Here is a 19,494-nt window from a genome sequence, read left to right on the forward strand (position 1 = left end):
ACTTTTAGTAAGGAAAAATGATAACTCCTAAACTAAGAGTGAGTCTTCGTTGCTACGGATGACGTCAATTCTCATGCACGAGCTGCCTCGCAATGACCACGGTGATTGGTTGTTAGATGACAGCTGTCATGCGTAACATAACACAGACGCACCAAATCATGGAATTACAACATTGAAATATGTCTGTGTCCTACACAAAATAATAATAGTAATGCCATCAAAATGCATATATTAAAGAGCACCTATTATGGGATACACGTTTTTAAACATCCTTTTGTGTGTAAGTGTGCATAAGTACATGCTAACGATATTCAAGACGTACATACCTCAAAGAAAACGATGACACGAGTTATCGTCTCTAACGTTCGAGGACTACAAAAAACACTCGGATTGTAGGCAACAGTTTACTTCCTGGGATTGGTGACGTAGATAAGACCAACATTATCATAGTTCAGCCCTCTCTGCTTTGCTTGGGTACGCCCTCAAAGACGAGGGTGGGGAGCGCCGAGTCAGAAGACAGCTAAAATGGCGGAGGTTGTGAGTTCCTGCTTTGACCCTGTTTGCAAGCTCTTGTTTCATTGTTTAAGCGATTAAATCTCTCGAGTAGACGCTGTCTCTTTAGATGCGAGGGCAAAATAGCACTTTATGGACTTCCACAGAGGACATCATGTTTAATACGGTTCCGGAAAAATCCAGTCAGAAGTTGTTCACGGAGTTTTCACAATAACTGCTTCTCATGAACCGAAGCTGGATTTGCGCGAAGTCTCCTCTTGAAAGTTGGATTACTGCACTTCTGGATCACAGGCTGTAAGTATTCACGTTTATTATTTGCCTTTTACTGTACATTACGTAACCGGTAACCGGAGATTAACATAATGTGCATGTAGAGCTAAGCTTGCAAGCTAATTGTCTTGTGTTGTAATACTGTATTTCATAAACAACGTACCATATTTACACACGTGTATGTTGAATTATGCAGACTATCGTTTTTTTTATCTATGTTGGTTTAGACATGTTTACAAACTTGCTAAGTTGCTAAGCTAAATACAAATACAAATACCAGCTAAACTGTTACCGGTAATAAAATTTGTTCTCATGATCAAACTCAAGAAACTCTAAGTACAGATGATTTGTTTAAAGTTATATGTATTTTACTGTTGTATTTACTTGAAGCTTTCTTAGATTTTGAAACGAAGTAAACACGTAATGTATGTTGCTAATGTTGGGCCTTGTAATATGTAATACATTAACGTTTTAATGAATAGTCTAACGAGTTATAGTCGTTGTACTCTATTGTTATAATATGTCTTTTTGACTGAATACATGTTTGTTTTATTTGTCTATATCCTAGATTCGCAGCTGGACACATCCTTCTACACTGTATGCAAACATGCAACATCATTACACACAGTACAAGGAGTCAGACTGGCATATGAGGAGCAAAGGTGTGTAACACACATGATGTATTTAGCTAGTGAAACCACTACCAGTCTTAGATGTATAACTGATGATGACAAAGTTTTTTTTCTCTGCATAATAATAGGAACCCAGGCAGTAGCATCGTTTCACAATGTTTCCATCACCATCATCAGTGGATGCCTTTGCTGTCCGTAGCCTGAGATTTCAGATTTGCAGCAAAAAAAAAATTATTTTCTCATTTATTGGAATGCTGTGCAGGTATTTAAGTATTTTAGTAACTGTGTTAAATAAAGTAGTATTTACTTTTACAATAAATTAATTGCTTGTTTATATTTTACAGGTATTTGTACCTTGCAGCCATCCATTACAATGTCACCAAGCCGTAACAAAAGCAGGAGAGGGAAAGTACAAGGCTATGTTCCCAAAACACACAAGTGACATACCGTAAGCAGTAATGTTTTATTTCAAATACATTCATAATTAAAAACTTAATGTATGAAGCAGGGAAATAAATGATCAAAACAAAAGATTTATTGACTGCAATATTTCTACAGTTATGTGGATGATGTGATCAGGCTTGTGTTTGATGAGGTATTTGAAGATAAGCTGAAGGAAGCCCTGATTCCAATGGACCTGGCATCACAGTTTGAGAGACCTTCAAAGGAGGACGTGATTGCATGCCATCTTCAGTGCAGGGGTCGTCGAAAGCCAAAATTGTGACCGATCTGATCAGGAAGCTCCAAGCGTATCTGGAGAACAACACACGACAGGATGATAACCTTATAGTGTCGTCTTAAATAGCACCAGCTGACAAAGCTTTGATATGCCATTTATCTGAATAGATAGCTGTAAGAAATGAATTGAACAATTTTTGAAACAAGAGCACAATATGGTTACTAAAGTATGTTTATTTATATATTGTTTAACATTTAAATATATATTTGTAATAAATAAAAAAAACTTTTGACTGACTATTATATTTTCTTTAAAGTTACATCTTTTGTTCTTTTGGGTACTTTGTTACTATAATGATACTTTAGTGTTATTGGTTTAAAAATGTAATAAAACTTACTCTAGTCCTGCACCTCAAAGGCTTATAGTCGGTACAATAAATGTTCTGTGTGTAGGGATTTAGACAATTTGTGCAAAACCTGGATGATGAATCACGCAGGTAAGAGGCCCTGGAACATGTTGCATTCTCCTTAAAACCTAGTAAGTAAAAACATAGCACAGTCTTTCATAATAAAGTTTACCATAGTAAAATAATGTAGAACTAACATTCATTTCAATTAATACTTTCTTTGTGCTACATTTGGTGTTTCCATATAGTTTGCACAGTAAAATAGTATGTAAGCAGTATTTTATAATTAAGTTTACTATAGTAAAATAATGTAGAAATTACCAAGTGAAATCGTTTTATAATCATTTTAACAAATAATTTATATGTGCTACATTTGGTGTTTCCATATAGTTTGCACAGTAATAGAGTATGTAAGCAGTCTTTTATAATATATTTTACTAGAGTAAAATAATGTAGAAATTACCAAGTGAAATCGTTTTATAATCATTTCAACAAATACTTTCTATGTGCTACATTTGGTGTTTCCATATAGTTATGTAGTACGTTATAATTACCTTTTGGATGTCTTTGCAACACATTTTCATCTTCGTTTAGCATTCTGGCAGAGCTAAGGACACCTAAAAAAGTTAAATCCAATCGCGTTCATTGACGGAGATCGTTTATATCGTAACGGCCGTCTGAACTCTCTGGATCGAGCTTGAAGTGGTAAGGCAGTACAGACACCATCGTTTATAGAGAAATATAGCGCTTGTTTACGTTGCCTCTGAGGCTGTGACTCTCAGTCAGAATCTGTGTCAACCCACGCGTAGTCAGGGGCGTAACCTTTCAAACACACGCTGAACCCAGCTGACCAATAACAGTTGAGTAGTCATCTGACCAATCCGATTACACTAGACATTTTGGGAGGCGGAGACAGGAACTAAACCGAGCGTTTTCCAGACAGTGGGAAATCGGTGAGGTATGTAAGCAATTTATAAGACTCACAATGCATTAGTTCAAGTTTTAATAACATGTATGTACTATGGGATATTGCAATAACGTGCTAACGTGCCAATTTATTAGCATAATTGGTGCTCTTTAAAGAAAAGTCATGAAATTAAATTAAATCAAGGTAGCCTAATACCCAAATGAAAACTGCCAATTGCCTAATAATAAAAAACGCAATTACATTAACACTTGCTTGATTAATTGACATCCTATTAGCCTAAATAGACTACTTAAAGCAAGGAAATGTTGCCCATATTGAAGAATCCTAATGTAATAAATAAATGACGGTGGATTATGAACTCGCCAAAACGGAAAAGAAAGCCCAACTGGATGCAGGATCAGTTACTGCTGCTGTTCCAGTTGGTGCTGGAAAAAAGAAACGTAATAAAAGGGAAATTCGGCACTGATATATCAAGCAAAACTAAGCGTGAGACATACGAGACAATGATGCGCGGGTCAATGTACAAAACAACCGGCACCCGACCAACGTTTTCAACTAACCCGCCCGCAAGTCGGACCGCAAAAAATCCGCGGGTGACCTCAGGCATCCGCTCATTTCGGATCAACCCGCGCATTACTGATGGGAGAGGATTTGTTGCAGATCAATGCAGCATTCCCGCTTGTGTCGCGGACCCCGGACGACTGCGAGAGGCGGTGGTATGCATTACAATCTGTAACACAGTCTCACCCCCAGGGCCTGAAATTAACTTTTTTGACCACCAGCCACTGTGGCAGGTGGATTTAGAAATCCACCTGCCACAGAGACTTTTTACCAGCCAGTTTTTTTTTTTCCCGAATAGTGAATTATAACACTGTCTTTATTGTATGAATTAAATATAAAAAAAATTCAGAGCTACAAAAGTGAATTTCTCTTTGTCTTAGGTTGTTTGATTAACATTAATGACACAGACTTAAGTAGGTTAATTGAGGTTACTGTCTCTTTAAGACCAGCACAGACTGGTTTTTGACTCTCTATACATACACTTAAGACATAAAGAAATGTTTTATTAGAAAATGAATACTGTTGAGATCATTTTGTTTATGTGCCCTGTCAAGAGCAGAAAGATTTTATGTACGCATGCTTTTAGGAACGCATCTCTCCGATGTGCCCTATTGAGTCCCCTTAAACCTGGCACGCACACAGAGACAGAGGGGGCACAAACTGCGCACATAAACGCCGCACATACGTTGTTTTTCATTACTATATTCGCAAAATGTATGTTAATGTACTACAGTATAAGGCATAGTAGCGCAACTCTCTCTAAAGTTTACACATCAAGAGTTCTGATCCGTCACAGCAGCACTATACATCTGTGCAACTGCGATTGTACAGTAGCCTATGTCAGCATTGCATTCTCTTCCCATCTCACCACCAGTTTAATACTTACTCGCACATCCAAACGTAGTCAGAGAAGTGCCTCATCTTCTTTCCAATCGCATGAACGTTGCGAAACAGCAGCCGCATCCTCTCAATGAATCACTCAATTTGCATCGGTGATATGCGCAGGTTGATAAGAAATGAGCGGGTGCCGGTTACGAGTCATCCAAAAATATTTTACTGATATTCAGGCCGCGGTCAAGTTTAAAAACTATTTTGAACAATTGCGGGCGGGGCGGGTTAGTTGAAAATGTCGGTCTGGAGTGGGTTGTTTATACAATGACCCGCGCATCTCTGATTCGCATTGGCTACCCGCCAATGTGGCTGGTAGATTGACAGTGTTACCCGCCAATTGCAAAATCCACCCGCATTTGGCGCGTGGTCGGGTGTTAATTTCATGCCCTGCTCACCCCAGTAGAGGGTTGAGATTGCAGCCTTTAAACAGACTAGCATGGCAACAGGTATGCCTATAATATTAAATATTTAATTTCATTATTGTTTCATGTAATTGTAAAAAAAACTTCCTGCTTGCCATGAATGTAATGAATTATGAAACAAATGTTATAAACAATATGCTTACATTAAAGTGTGCTTTTAAGTATGTGCAATGCTTTTGAGTTGGTGAAACTGTCCATGTTAAGGAGGATCAGCACCTAAGACATTTTAAGATCCTTTGTGAATAGGTCTTAGTGAGTTAGGAGTCCTCTCGACTTCTTTTAAGCTGTCCCAGACTTAGGTGCTACTTTTAGGGCTAAAATGCTTTGTGAATTACTCTTAGTGAAAAAAATTAGGAGTCCTAAATTTAGGAGTGACACGCCCAGTATTTTTAGGAGTTGCTCCTAAATTCGCCAGTTAGGAGCTACTTTTAGCCTTAAAATTCTTTGTGAATACGGCCCCAGACCTCTCAAGGGCCCTTTCTTCCTTTGGGCCCTGGTAATCTGTACTGGTTTTACCCCCAGTCTGACGGCCCTAAAATGGGAAAAAGTAGCAGGGCACATTACAGGAACCACAGGGCCCAAATTAAAGTTTCCAACCTCAGATCTGATTTTAGTGATCTCTACAAAAATAAATAAATAAATAAAGTTTTCACAAGTCTCAACAGACTCATCAATAAAAACTTTCTCACTTGGATTGATCACAGATTTATTAGTGCTGAATTATGTATTTTGTTCTGTTTAGAAGTTAAACTTATCATCCATATTCAGAAAATTAAACTAATGTCAAATTAAATGTTTGCCTTAAAAATAAGTGAATTGAGATTATTTTTGAATGTAGACCCATACATTTTGGATATATATGGGTCTAAATACACGGCTGTAGATGAATAATATTAACTGTGAATAACTACTGTACAGCTACCTCTGTTTGATAGGACAAAATACAATTATTAAATATAAAATTACAATCAGTTATTTAAAATTACTAATTAGTAAATGAAAGATTTATTATTTCTTTGTTGTTGATTCATCATGTTCAGACTTCTAATATGACAAAATTATTTGTAGACTCTCTGTATCATCTATATTGTTAGATCACACAGTTTCACTGATCCATAATCAACATTAAACCCAGGATAGAGAGGTTTAGTGAATGTGGTGTTGACTCTGTGGATGAGGGTCATTGTGTCAGAGACGCTGTAGAAGGACAGAGATCCTGAACTGTGATCCACATAAACTCCTATTCTAGAAGATCTGAACACTACAGGGAGTTTAGTCTCAATGTTATTGTGCCAGAATGAACAACTGAAGTCAGAGCAGCGCAAACTCCAGGACTGATCATTAAATCCAAACCAACACTCATCACCTCCCTTCCTGCTGATGCTCTTATATGACACTGAGATAAACACATCATTACCACTCCACTCAACCTCCCAGTAACAGCGTCCACTCAAACTCTCACTACACAACACCTGATAATCATCAAATCTGTCTGGATGATCAGGATACGGCTCTGTGTCTGGGAAAGTGCCAGTAATCACTCTGTTCCCCTCAGACAGACAGAGATATTCATTTGCTGTGTTTGGATCTGCAGTGAAGTGATGATAATCTGATGGAGGCAAATCATAAACATCATTTAAATGTAAAATTGTACATTTCAATAATTGAAATAAAATGTCAAGTCTTATTTATTTTAGTTTTTGAGGACTGTCAATGTGTTAAGAAGTGAACAGAGATCATTTACAGTATAGACAGAATCTAATCTGATTGTTTTACTGTTATATTCATCATAATCCTGTGTGTGTAAAAGGTTTGTGAATGTGTGAACATTGTTAAAGTCCATCTGTTCTGTAGTTGTACACTTTAAAATATATTTTATTATCATTTCATTTAAGTGTAGATAATTTATGTTTATAGAAAAACTTAATGGCTTATGAAATTTAAATATTAAATGAGAAACTTGATTTATGAACTGCTATTTGATTTCACGGTTATGTTTCATTGTGGACGAGCACAGTTATTTATTTTCTGTTTATTCTGCACATTCAGTTTGATTCATGAGTATCATTATAGAGGAGTTTAAAATGACTGAAATGAAGATTATCACTGTTCATGTCTTTATCAGCATCAGTGTGTTTATTTGTTGTTTATTGAGACTCACATTTTAGGAACTGCTCCCTGGGTTCAGGTTCAGGTGCTTCACTTTTATCAAATATCTTCTCTATCTCTTCTCTACAGAAATCCTCCAGTTTCTCTCTCAGATGAGACACAGCTTTTCCTACATCATCAAAAGAGATGAGAGAGCTGACAGTGATGCTGAGTGAGTCTGAAGATCCAGGAGGAACAGAGAGAGACTGGAAACTCTACACAAACACAAACATAAACTCATGACACTGAAAATATCATCTGAGTAAAACATGCTCTTCACTTCCTAAAGATCACTGATCTCTGTTACCTGGAGGAAATGGATGTGATCATCTGTGTGTGAAAGCTGCTCCAGCTCAGCGTCTCTCCTCCTCAGATCATCAATCTCCTGCTCCAGTCGCTTCAAGAGTCCTTCAGCTTCACTCACTGCAGTCTTTTCCTGATCTCTGATCAGCTGTGTCACCTCAGATCGTCTTCTCTCAATGGATCGGATCAGTTGAGTAAAGATCCTCTCAGTGTCGTCCACTGCTGTCTGTGCAGAGCGCTGTTAGGACACACAGAGAGAGGAGCATTAGAATCAGCAGCATTCATTCAGCTCTTACTGGTACATCACACAGTCTGTTACACACAGTGAACTTCAGTGAAAGTCATCCAGCACTGAACTCCTCACTGACTGATTGGATGAGAGTCCTAACTGAGTCTGAAACAGATCTGAAACAGCAGACAGCAGTTGTTCTTCTCATCAAAACTCACCTTATGAGTCTCCACAGCATCTCTCAGCTCCTGAAGCTTCTTCTGACTCTCCTGGATTCTCTGATGGTATTTTCTCTGCGTCTCCTTCAGTTCTTTCTGTTGGATGTGGAAATAATAATGAAATAGATAAAGTGATTTTTTACCAGTAAAACTCAGATCTGATCACATTAACACATCACTCAGTGTTTTCATCTCTTACCTGTTTCTCAGTCCTCTCTGCTGCAGCTGATACAGTCTTATGTTCATTATGTTCATCCACCATACACAGATAACATATACAGAGCTGATCAGATTTACAGTAAATCTCTAAAAGTTTATCATGTTGAGGGCAGATCATCTGCTGAAGTCGTCCAGTGGCGTCTATCACTTTGTGTCTCTTGCCTTTGAATAAATTCTCATGTTGTTCAAGATGAGTTTGACAGTAAGAGTTCAGACACACCAGACAGGACTTGACAGCTTTGTGTTTTCTTTCAGTACAGACGTCACACTTCACATCTCCAGCTTCAGCATAACTGTGATCAGGACAAGCAGCTTGTAGTTTTGTGTTCTTCAGCATCTCCACCACTTCAGCCAGCATGGTGTTTTTATTTAAATCAGGTCTTGTATTGAAGGTCTGTCTGCACTGAGGGCAGCTGTAGTTTCTCTTCTGATCATCTTGATTCCAGCAGTTTGTAATACAGCTCATACAGTAACTGTGTCCACAGGGAATGGCCACTGGATCCTTCAGTAAATCCAGACAGATTGAACAGATGAACTGATCCTGAATCACTGAAATGTTGGCTTCTGCCATTTCACTGTATGTACTCACAGAAAGAAAGATGAACATAACAGCCCATCAGTTTCAGTTTCCCTGAACTCAAGAACTTCCTGGTTGTGTTTATGAAACGTGTGCAAACAGGCGTGTCAGTCATATATTAAACAAGTCCACTAGATGGCAGTCTCACACAGAAAGTCATAGTTTAAAAAACAGTATGAAAATGCTCTTGATGTATGAATGGAAGAAAACGACGACAGATTTTTCATTTTTGGGTGAAATAATTCCTTACAGAGAATAGCAGATCAAATCCCTTTGATGTGTGGCACACTGCCCATCACCCCACCATTCCTTATTAGACATCAGGTGCAACTAATTTTGCACCTGCCTGGACCAGATAATGCAACGTACCGCTGCTATTAAGGCGACGGCAGACTGCAGTGCTGGTTTAAAGAAACTTTATGAGCAATTATTAGAGCCTGATGTGATGTTTCAAACAGTGTGCCGGATTGGGTACCTAAAGAAACAGCCGGTAAGCTCTGAAGCTTGTTCCTGTCAGCGGGTGCATCCCAATTCAGAGGCTGTGGCCTTCCAAAAGGCCATATTTGAAGGTCAATGATGTTACCGGGTCGCAACGAAGGTTGTCCCAATTTGTGGGCTCCTTCCCCTGCTGTAAAAACCTGGGCCCGGTTTCATGAAAGTTCTTAAGTGAGGGTTTCCCTTATAGGGAGAAAAATCCCTTAGGTTAGGGATTTCATTAAGAGCGTTGCAACAAACTTCTTAACTGTCACCCTTACCTAAGTGTTTATACTAAGCATTTCAGTAGTTTTCTTGCTAAAACCACATTTGTATTGATATAGTTGTGCTATGGAGAGTACAAACATAACAGAAAACAACGTAAATCAAACTGGACAGAGGACAAAAAAAAGAAAAAAATATCCAAAGCCGCTATAAACTTAAGTCACTCATTCGTACAAATCGAAAGCCTGCCAGGAGATAACAGAAAAAAATAATTCAGGAAATCATGCTGTCAAGCGAACAGTAAAAGTTACGAAGTATGAAAACATAGTGGTGAGTTCAAGAAAAGAAATGGCAAACAAAAAAAAAAGAATCTGTAAAGACCAATGAGTAATGTTCATGCTTGTGCCTGATTAATTGTTTAAAAAGGTATCGCGCTTAGTTTGGAACAATGTTACATATGTTAAGTTGTGTAAAGGGGGAGGGCCACCACCACAAGACCTATCTGACATCGAAATTGGTACAAGATATATTAGAAGGATTCCCCTTCTCTAGTCAGTATTCCAGGCATTCCTCAAAGCAGTTCGGGAAGCAGGTAAAATAATGCAGATGAGCGCTATAACCTACATATACATATATATACATATATATACATATATACATATATATATAGTGCCTTGCAAAAGTATTTTTACCCACTGAATGTTACAACCACAAAGAAAACTTTATTGCATTGGGATTTTATGAAATAGACAAAAACAAAGTGGCACATAATTGTGAAGTTGAATGATTTTAGTTTGTGGTTGTAACGTGTCAAAATGTGGAAAAGTTCAGTGGGTATGAATACTTTGGCAAGGCACTGTACATACGTATGTATACACATACATACATACACTCTTGTTCAAAATAATAGCAGTACAATGTGACTAACCAGAATAATCAAGGTTTTTAGTATATTTTTTATTGCTACGTGGCAAACAAGTTACCAATAGGTTCAGTAGATTCTCAGAAAACAAACAAGACCCAGCATTCATGATATGCACGCTCTTAAGGCTGTGCAATTGGGCAATTAGTTGAAAGGGGTGTGTTCAAAAAAATAGCAGTGTCTACCTTTGACTGTACAAACTCAAAAATATTTTGTACAAACATTTTTTTTTCTGGGATTTAGCAATCCTGTGAATCACTAAACTAATATTTAGTTGTATGACCACAGTTTTTTTAAAACTGCTTGACATCTGTGTGACATGGAGTCAACCAACTTGTGGCACCTCTCAGCTGTTATTCCACTCCATGATTCTTTAACAACATTCCACAATTCATTCACATTTCTTGGTTTTGCTTCAGAAACAGCATTTTTGATATCACCCCACAAGTTCTCAATTGGATTAAGGTCTGGAGATTGGGCTGGCCACTCCATAACATTAATTTAGCTGGTTTGGAACCAAGACTTTGCCCGTTTACTAGTGTGTTTTGGGTTATTGTCTTGTTGAAACAACCATTTCAAGGGCATGTCCTATTCAGCATAGGGCAACATGACCTCTTCAAGTATTTTAACAAATGCAAACTGATCCATGATCCCTGGTATGCGATAAATAGGCCCAACACCATAGTAGGAGAAACATGCCCATACCATGATGCTTGCACCTCCATGCTTCACTGTCTTCACTGTGTACTGTGGCTTGAATTCAGAGTTTGGGGGTCGTCTCACAAACTGCCTGTGGCCCTTGGACCCAAAAAGAACAATTTTACTCTCATCAGTCCACAAAATGTTCCTCCATTTCTCTTTAGGCCAGTTGATGTGTTCTTTGGCAAATTGTAACCTCTTCTGCTCGTGCCTTTTTTTTAACAGAGGGACTTTGCGGGGGATTCTTGAAAATAGATTAGCTTCACACAGACGTCTTCTAACTGTCACAGTACTTACAGGTAACTCCAGACTGTCTTTGATCATCCTGGAGGTGATCATTGGCTGAGCCTTTGCCATTCTGGTTTTTCTTCTATCCATTTTGATGGTTGTCTTCCATTTTTTTCCACATCTCTCTGGTTTTGCTCTCCATTTTAAGGCATTGGAGATCATTTTAGCTGAACAGCCTATCATTTTTTGGACCTCTTTATAGGTTTTCCCCTCTCCAATCAACTTTTTAATCAAAGTACGCTGTTCTTTTGAACAATGTCTTGAACGACCCATTTTCCTCTGCTTTCAAATGCATGTTCAACAAGTGTTGGCTTCATCCTTAAATAGGGGCCACCTGATTCACACCTGTTTCTTCACAATATTGATTTCTCAGTGATTGAATGCCACACTGCTATTTTTTTGAACACACCCCTTTCAACTAATTCAACTAATTGCCCAATTGCACAGCCTTAAGAGCGTGCATATCATGAATGCTGGGTCTCATTTGTTTTCTGAGAATCTACTGAACCTACTGGTAACTTGTTTGCCACTTAGCAATAAAAAAATATACTAAAAACCTTGATTATTCTGGTTAGTCACATTGTACTGCTATTATTTTGAACAAGACTGTATGTGTGATGTTTTCAGCCTGGATAGTTTTAAAACTTATACCAGGTAACAGTGTTATGTTGTTTCAATGGTGAAAATATGTGCATTATAAGTTCATGCCTGAGAGTAGGTGGATTCTAACTTAAAGTAATCTGTGTTGCACAATTTTAGTTCCGATGCTACATCGGGAGGTCATATAATGAATATAGTAGTTTATTACTGTGAGATGTGTATGACCCCTTAAAGTATTATCACACCCACCTCCTCATGCATTTCAGGTTTATGCCTGTATTTAGGCTCAGATACATCTCTAGTATCTGGACTCTTAAGGAGTCATAGAGATCCACCTGAAAGGGAAGATGTTAAGATAACAGACAAAGAAACATGCATTTCTAAACTTTGGTCAATTTGCATTAAGACATGGCATTATCTTTAGTTTCTACTGATGTCACTACCACACAGCTGTAAACGACAGCATAAGGTTGTAAATTCTTCCTGTTAAGAAGATTTTTATCATTACTTTTAGCAAATTAATTTCAGAGGCCAGATTATATTGGGAATTTTCTGTTATATTTGGCTATGTTGTTTCAGTATAGTCTGAGTGTATATCACCATAAACTGCACTTGCATTTAAACTGTGAGCATAAGAAGTCCCATTTTTGCTGGGGAAATTTCTGGATTTACTTTCAACTTAAATGACTTTACTCTGAGTTGTTCTCAGTTGCGTCAGCTCACATGTTTAACTGCTGTGATGTCTGTTTTCACATCTCTGTGACCTGTAGGACTGTAATTTCTGATGATTTAACATTTCCCACAGTTTTAGCCAACTATAAAAGTAAATTGACTAATCAGATTCAGTTTAAGTTGATGTTTTAAACTTATAAAAGAGTTGTTTGGTTTGCTATCTTGTGCCATAGTATTCTCTGTGCAAAGCAAAAAACAAAACCAAAAAACAAACAACAACAAACAAAAGCATACACATACCCCCGTTTTGGCACGAGATAGTGGGCCAAATAAATCTGAATCTAAATATTCCCTGGGCCTTTTTGTGGGTCTTTAATCATGTAAGTTTGAAATGCATGTAATGCATCATTTTTCACCATATTAGGCCTGTCTGGCCATTATAATATAATGTATATTATAATGTGATTATAATATAAATTACATTATATTAAAAATAATATTCATTAAAATAATTTTATTACTGGTCTCAAGGGCTTAAGAATGATAGTAAATTTGCAACACTGAGAACATGTTCCTGTGCATTAACATTTTCACTAACAACAACAGTTCTCTGTTGTGAATATAAAAAGTAATCAAGGAATAGGATGTAAAACACAAACTTTTGCTTTAAATTTTAAAGTCCTTAAAGAGTAACTAAACCCTAAACCAACTTTTTTTGGTTAATGATCTGTAAGAATGATGCTTTATTAGTGCTGTTCATTGATTTTAGTCAGTTTTTTGACATTTGGATATAAAGTGTTTTAATACTACAATATATGGTGTAAAAACGTCTGAGTGCTGCCCTCTTCAGGTTGAACGGTGGCTACTGCAGTTTAATTTTCCTATTGGATGTTGGGTCCAAAAAATGACTCGTGACGTAAGCAGGTTCAAGCTCACCACGCCCTTGTTACTATCTCACCACACACTTGATACAAGCTTGATACAGGCTCTGACCAGGGGTTTAGTTACGCTTTAACTTTCAACCTAAAAACATACAGAAGTGTAAAAAGACTTTTAGCTCTGACTGATTCAATTTAAACAGGAATTCTGTATTCCTGCTGTGATTTCAGGACTCAGTTATAAGCTCTATTTTTATGACTTTCACAATCTTTAGACAATTAGACAACAAATTGCTCATTAACAATTTCCACAATCTCATAGAGAACAAAGACTCAGCTTCAACAATCTCTAGACAACTGGACTAAATTGTTTATTTGACAATTCTCATAATCTCATAAAGAAAGGACTAAGCCTAGAACTTTTAACAGTGCTGACAACACTGTACTGTATATCATGATGTTAATCACGGCCTTAAATATCACTTTGATTGATTCAAAGAAAATAATGATGTATTTTATTTGTTACAACAAAGCTAAACATATTTCCCTTGAAACAAGGAGAAACAGCACATACTTTCTGAGAGGGGGGTTAAGCTCTTTGATCTCAGTGGTAATTCTTTCTCAGTGAGATAAGATCACATGTGTTTTATTGACAATTGTAAGAACAGTTTCATCATCATATTTCTGTGCATCAGTCAAAGCTTTAGCTCAATTTACCTTATTTCACAATGATAATTCTGCATTAATTTAGGAGTTTTAAGATTTACTTATTCCATTCCAATCCTGAGTGTTCTTTAGGAGATTCACTCACAAATTTCAAATCTCTCTCTCCCTACATGCTTAATATCCAACATTTAGTTCCACTCTGCATACGCTGAACCTCTAACTCCAACAACGCTGCAATCATTTATAAACTTCCATTTATCTTTCATTCACCATAATTATACTTATCTACTTAACTCATCAGGTATAGTTAATACACTGATGTTTGCAGCATTTAATGATTCAAAAAGGACTGCTATGAACCTTTGCTCTTTTCATATCAATCATGTAAACCCAAAATTCACTTATCATATGCAAACACATTAACTTACACTGTAGTATTCAATGTTTACCCTTATTTGAGAACCAGAATAAAACTTGGAAGATGTTAATCCATTTTAAGTTTATCTTTTGTTGCTTTAACAGACACAAGAACTTTGATTTGCTAACAAAGGGGATTTATCCTCATCTACACTGCTGTTGTCATGCTGTGTAACATTATTTCCATTAACAGTTATTATCGCCTGTTTTGCGCAGGTTTGTTTACATACATGGACGCATCGACTTGGGCACGGAGTTTTCTCATCTCATCCGACTGGAATTTTATTATTCACGGATATTCGCTAATACTTTACGGGTTTCCAATATAGTTGCGAGATCGTTCCAACGAGCAAATAGATAATCGCCACGGCGATGTTTCCACTTTAAGACTCAAATGTATGACTTTTCGTAATGTACCGCGATAACATTAAGTCATTAGTCCATGTAATATTCACTCCTTCTGAGTGTAAACGCAAGAGAAGATGTTTGATTCGGAGAGCAAGTTAATATATTATTTCATTATCTGCACTGTCACTATTATATCCCTGACAGCGGTGTTGTTGTTTTAATTCTTTTGCCCCACCGGATTTCTCCGGACTTTCACTGAGTTTACCAGTACCGCCCATTCTACAACATACGCGGGTGCGTTTATGCTCACCCTCAACATTTCTAATAGGCAAATAAAATCAACTTTCCAAAACATCTGCAGACAGAAAAGTAGACATTTAAACCTCCTATTTTGCGATGAATGGAATCCTCTGTTATGGTTGAAATGTCGCGCTGGAAAGCTTCCTGGAGTACCACGTCACTTGTTCGGGTGTACTACGTCACCAGAATTACGTCACCTGTGGTATACGTCATCACGTCAGGGTCACCAAGCTGTAAGACGCCACCCAATTGGCCCAACGTCGAAGTCCAATGCGTGGTGAAGGAATCACGTATTCTTTCCCTCCGTAGCGCTTCTAGAAGAGTAATTCCATTTATTTAATTTGTTTCTTTGACCTCTGTGGTTAAATTATAATCTGACTCCAATTTCTTAGTTACCAAAACTATTCTGATGCTGATCATAATTTATAAAATTATTATTATATTCATTTAGAATGAATTATATTCACTTAGGGAATAAGGTGTAATTCTGAAGGTGCTAAGGCAGTTCCATACAGCTGGGCATAGAGGCATTCTCCTTCTAACTTAAGTTAAAGTTAGAGGTTTCTCCAAACACATTGAAAATAAGAGGATCCATCTATGTTTTAGGTTGAGGTTACTCCATCTAACCTTAAAACGGGGAGGCAATTACTCCAGTAATATTTTCAATAGAGGCAATTCTCCTAATCTATGCCCCCTTCAATACATCTAACTTAAACCCTGAAAATATAATAAAGATTTGACAAGTTTTAGAATGAATAAAGATTAACAATTTATTTTGCCAGGCAGGTTACACTTAAATCAATAATTTGGTTATTCAAATCAACCAATTACAAATATATCAAAACATTCACTTAAAGATCAGCATGGAAAAATGAACATTTCACAAAATACAAAGCATACCTGGCAATTAAAGACACACAAAGTGGTCTAGGAAGATTCTTGTTAAAGATTTCTTCCATTATGTTTTAATATACACACAAAGTGTGGAAGCTCCTGGTTACAGGATCCTCCATAAGGTTTGAATACACACAAAGTGTGGGAGCTTCTGGGTACAGAATGGCTCCCAGAATATCTAGCCAGGCCACCTTTTATACACAGCGTGAGACAAAGACATCGTAAAACTACAAAGTCCAGTTTGACCTGCACCAAATGATCCTAAAGAACATCTGGTCAAAATAGCCAGAGGTGTCCTGGCAAAAACCCCACCTCTCAAAGAAATGTGTCACCAGGTGACTATGGGAGGGCGGGAACCAAAAGTGGCGGAGAAAGGTTCCGCGAAGATGGTTTCCGCCCGGGCCCGATTTTTAACTGCACCAGTTTACTTCCTGGTCTCCCTGACGACGAAAATAATGAGGAAACGAGCAACAGGTGTGGCGACTCAGTGAAGCAGCACATGATTGGAGGAGAGAGTAAAGACAAGATATAAAAAGGTCCAAGAAGCACAAAGGAAGAGAGCTGTTTTCGGGCGTGAGTCCCTTTATGCCTTGGGCAAACCGAACCACATGCCCCGTCCCTGGAGGAGCCACAGGGCGCCGTTGATCCGTGAGTCACCTATGGTGGAAGGAAAGAGTGCGGCCGCCAGAAGAGGCGAAAAGGACGGGGCTGTGACGAAATTAAAGGGACACCACACCGGGGTGCTTGTGGTGTACTTGTCTACGCTGTGTTGCTGCTTTGCAGATGGACCAGGCTGGTTGGATCGTGCTATTGGGGAAGAGAGAGTTTACCAGTACCGCCCATTCTACAACATACGCGGGTGCGTTTATGCTCACCCTCAACATTTCTAATAGGCAAATAAAATCAACTTACCAAAACATCGGCAGACAGAAAAGTAGACATTTAAACCTCCTATTTTGCGATGAATGGAATCCTCTGTTATGGTTGAAATGTCGCGCTGGAAAGCTTCCTGGAGTACCACGTCACTTGTTCGGGTGTACTACGTCACCAGAATTACGTCACCTGTGGTATACGTCATCACGTCGGGGTCACCAAGCTGTAAGACGCCACCCAATTGGCCCAACGTCGAAGTCCAATGCGTGGTGAAGGAATCACGTATTCTTTCCCTCCGTAGCGCTTCTAGAAGAGTAATTCCATTTATTTAATTTGTTTCTTTGACCTCTGTGGTTAAATTATAATCTGACTCCAATTTCTTAGTTACCAAAACTATTCTGATGCTGATCATAATTTATAAAATTATTATTATATTCATTTAGAATGAATTATATTCACTTAGGGAATAAGGTGTAATTCTGAAGGTGCTAAGGCAGTTCCATACAGCTGGGCATAGAGGCATTCTCCTTCTAACTTAAGTTAAAGTTAGAGGTTTCTCCAAACACATTGAAAATAAGAGGATCCATCTATGTTTTAGGTTGAGGTTACTCCATCTAACCTTAAAACGGGGAGGCAATTACTCCAGTAATATTTTCAATAGAGGCAATTCTCCTAATCTATGCCCCCTTCAATACATCTAACTTAAACCCTGAAAATATAATAAAGATTTGACAAGTTTTAGAATGAATAAAGATTAACAATTTATTTTGCCAGGCAGGTTACACTTAAATCAATAATTTGGTTATTCAAATCAACCAATTACAAATATATCAAAACATTCACTTAAAGATCAGCATGGAAAAATGAACATTTCACAAAATACAAAGCATACCTGGCAATTAAAGACACACAAAGTGGTCTAGGAAGATTCCTACCTGTACAAGTGAAGCTCTGTGTGTGTACGAAGATCCCCAGTGCTGTGAGCAGGGCCGGCCCTGGGCATAGGCGGAATAGGCAAATGCTAAGGGCGCTGCCGACCCCTTGGGGCGTCCGTGCGCCCAAATTATTATTTTTTTAATATATGCATATAAACATTTAACTATAAATATTTAATTTTGCACAAGAAAACAGCAGTTACTGATGAATTATTAGTAGCATATAATCTCGGAAGATTGTGCTTGTTATAGCTCTGTGGCTATACTGCACTGAAGCGGCAGTTTAAAATATAAACCCAGAATTCAGCAAACGTCAAGGACAAGAAAACGGAAACAACAATCAGACAGAGACGCGGAATTTACATAATGTTACACAGACCATGTTTAAATTTCAATGTTTCTAGACAGAAATAGCAACTTGTTCACTTTGTTTGGTATTAATAAGCTGCGCATTGGAGTGCTGGCCGCGGTGCTGAAGACGCGCTCAGACAGAGTACTGGTGGCAGCACAGATATTTACGTGCAACCTATTGGAAACTATTATTCGTTATTATATAATTATTATTCGTTATTTTACTTTATTACTTCCACTTAAGAAGAGTTTTGCACTTTTATTTCAATATTTCTCTTTATATAAATACTATTTTGTACTTAAATCTATAATTTCATTATTTTACTAACCAAACTCATCTGCGCTTTCCGATAGGTTGCACGTAAGGAGAAAAGTAGCTTACTTCCCCTTGAGAAGGGTTGTGTGTTTTAAACTTTTAAAAACATATATCTCTTTACAAAAAAACTTTTTTCTTCTATTTAAAAGCTATAATTTCGTTATTTTACTAACCCAACTAATGACTCCTCCGCTTTCCAATAGATTGCACGTAAATATCTGTGCATATGTGCCATCACGCGCCTTCAGCACCGCCACTGTGCAGCTTATTAATACCAGACAAAGTTGGTATTTCTGTGCAGAAACATTGAAATGTAAACATGGTCCGTGTAACGTAATTTAAATCCTGCGTCTCTGTCTGATTGTTGTTTCCGTTTTCTTGTTCTTGACGTTCGCTGAATTCTGGGTTTATATTTTAAACTGCCTTTTCAGTGACAATGTCAAGACCAAATGCCTGAGTGACAGGGTATTGTGTGTATGTGTGCGTGTGCGTGCGTGCATGCGTGTGTTTCCAAAATATTTTCAAAATTAAGAAAAACTGTGCATTTTTTTCTGTGTAAGTTTATGAACAAAATGATTCTAAAGGGCACCAGGTGAAATCTTGCCTAGGGCAGCAAATTGGCCAGGGCCGGCCCTGGCTG

General features: G+C 37.8%; 1 protein-coding gene and 1 long non-coding RNA gene across 2 annotated transcripts; one reads left to right on the plus strand and one right to left on the minus strand.

Moving 5' to 3' along the window:
- The first annotated feature begins 266 nt into the window (after positions 1 to 266).
- Positions 267 to 2,456, plus strand: LOC135744109 (uncharacterized). The gene is made up of 5 exons (XR_010530665.2): positions 267 to 807; positions 1,352 to 1,445; positions 1,544 to 1,677; positions 1,760 to 1,863; positions 1,974 to 2,456. It is a non-coding gene; the product is annotated as an uncharacterized lncRNA (long non-coding RNA).
- Positions 2,029 to 9,866, minus strand: LOC135744101 (E3 ubiquitin/ISG15 ligase TRIM25-like). The gene is made up of 7 exons (XM_065262073.2): positions 8,400 to 9,866; positions 8,201 to 8,296; positions 7,758 to 7,991; positions 7,464 to 7,665; positions 3,055 to 6,911; positions 2,492 to 2,628; positions 2,029 to 2,168 (listed from the first exon to the last, which is right to left on the minus strand). The coding sequence occupies exons 1-5, from the start codon at positions 9,024 to 9,026 to the stop codon at positions 6,385 to 6,387; spliced, it is 1,686 nt and encodes a 561-aa protein (XP_065118145.1). The 5' UTR covers positions 9,027 to 9,866; the 3' UTR covers positions 2,029 to 2,168; positions 2,492 to 2,628; positions 3,055 to 6,384.
- Positions 9,867 to 19,494: the final 9,628 nt, after the last annotated feature.

Source organism: Paramisgurnus dabryanus, chromosome 6 (assembly GCF_030506205.2).
Source record: "Paramisgurnus dabryanus chromosome 6, PD_genome_1.1, whole genome shotgun sequence".
NCBI classification, from domain to species: domain Eukaryota; kingdom Metazoa; phylum Chordata; class Actinopteri; order Cypriniformes; family Cobitidae; genus Paramisgurnus; species Paramisgurnus dabryanus.

Coding starts and splice junctions, on each gene's coding strand:
- LOC135744101 (XM_065262073.2), bottom strand. CDS start 9,026: ATGTTCATCTTTCTTTCTGTGAGTACATACAGTGAAATGGCAGAAGCC. Junction 7,992..8,200: donor ATGCTGTGGAGACTCATAAG/GTGAGTTTTGAT, acceptor GTGTCCTAACAG/CGCTCTGCACAGACAGCAGT. Junction 7,666..7,757: donor ATCACATCCATTTCCTCCAG/GTAACAGAGATC, acceptor GTGTTTGTGTAG/AGTTTCCAGTCTCTCTCTGT.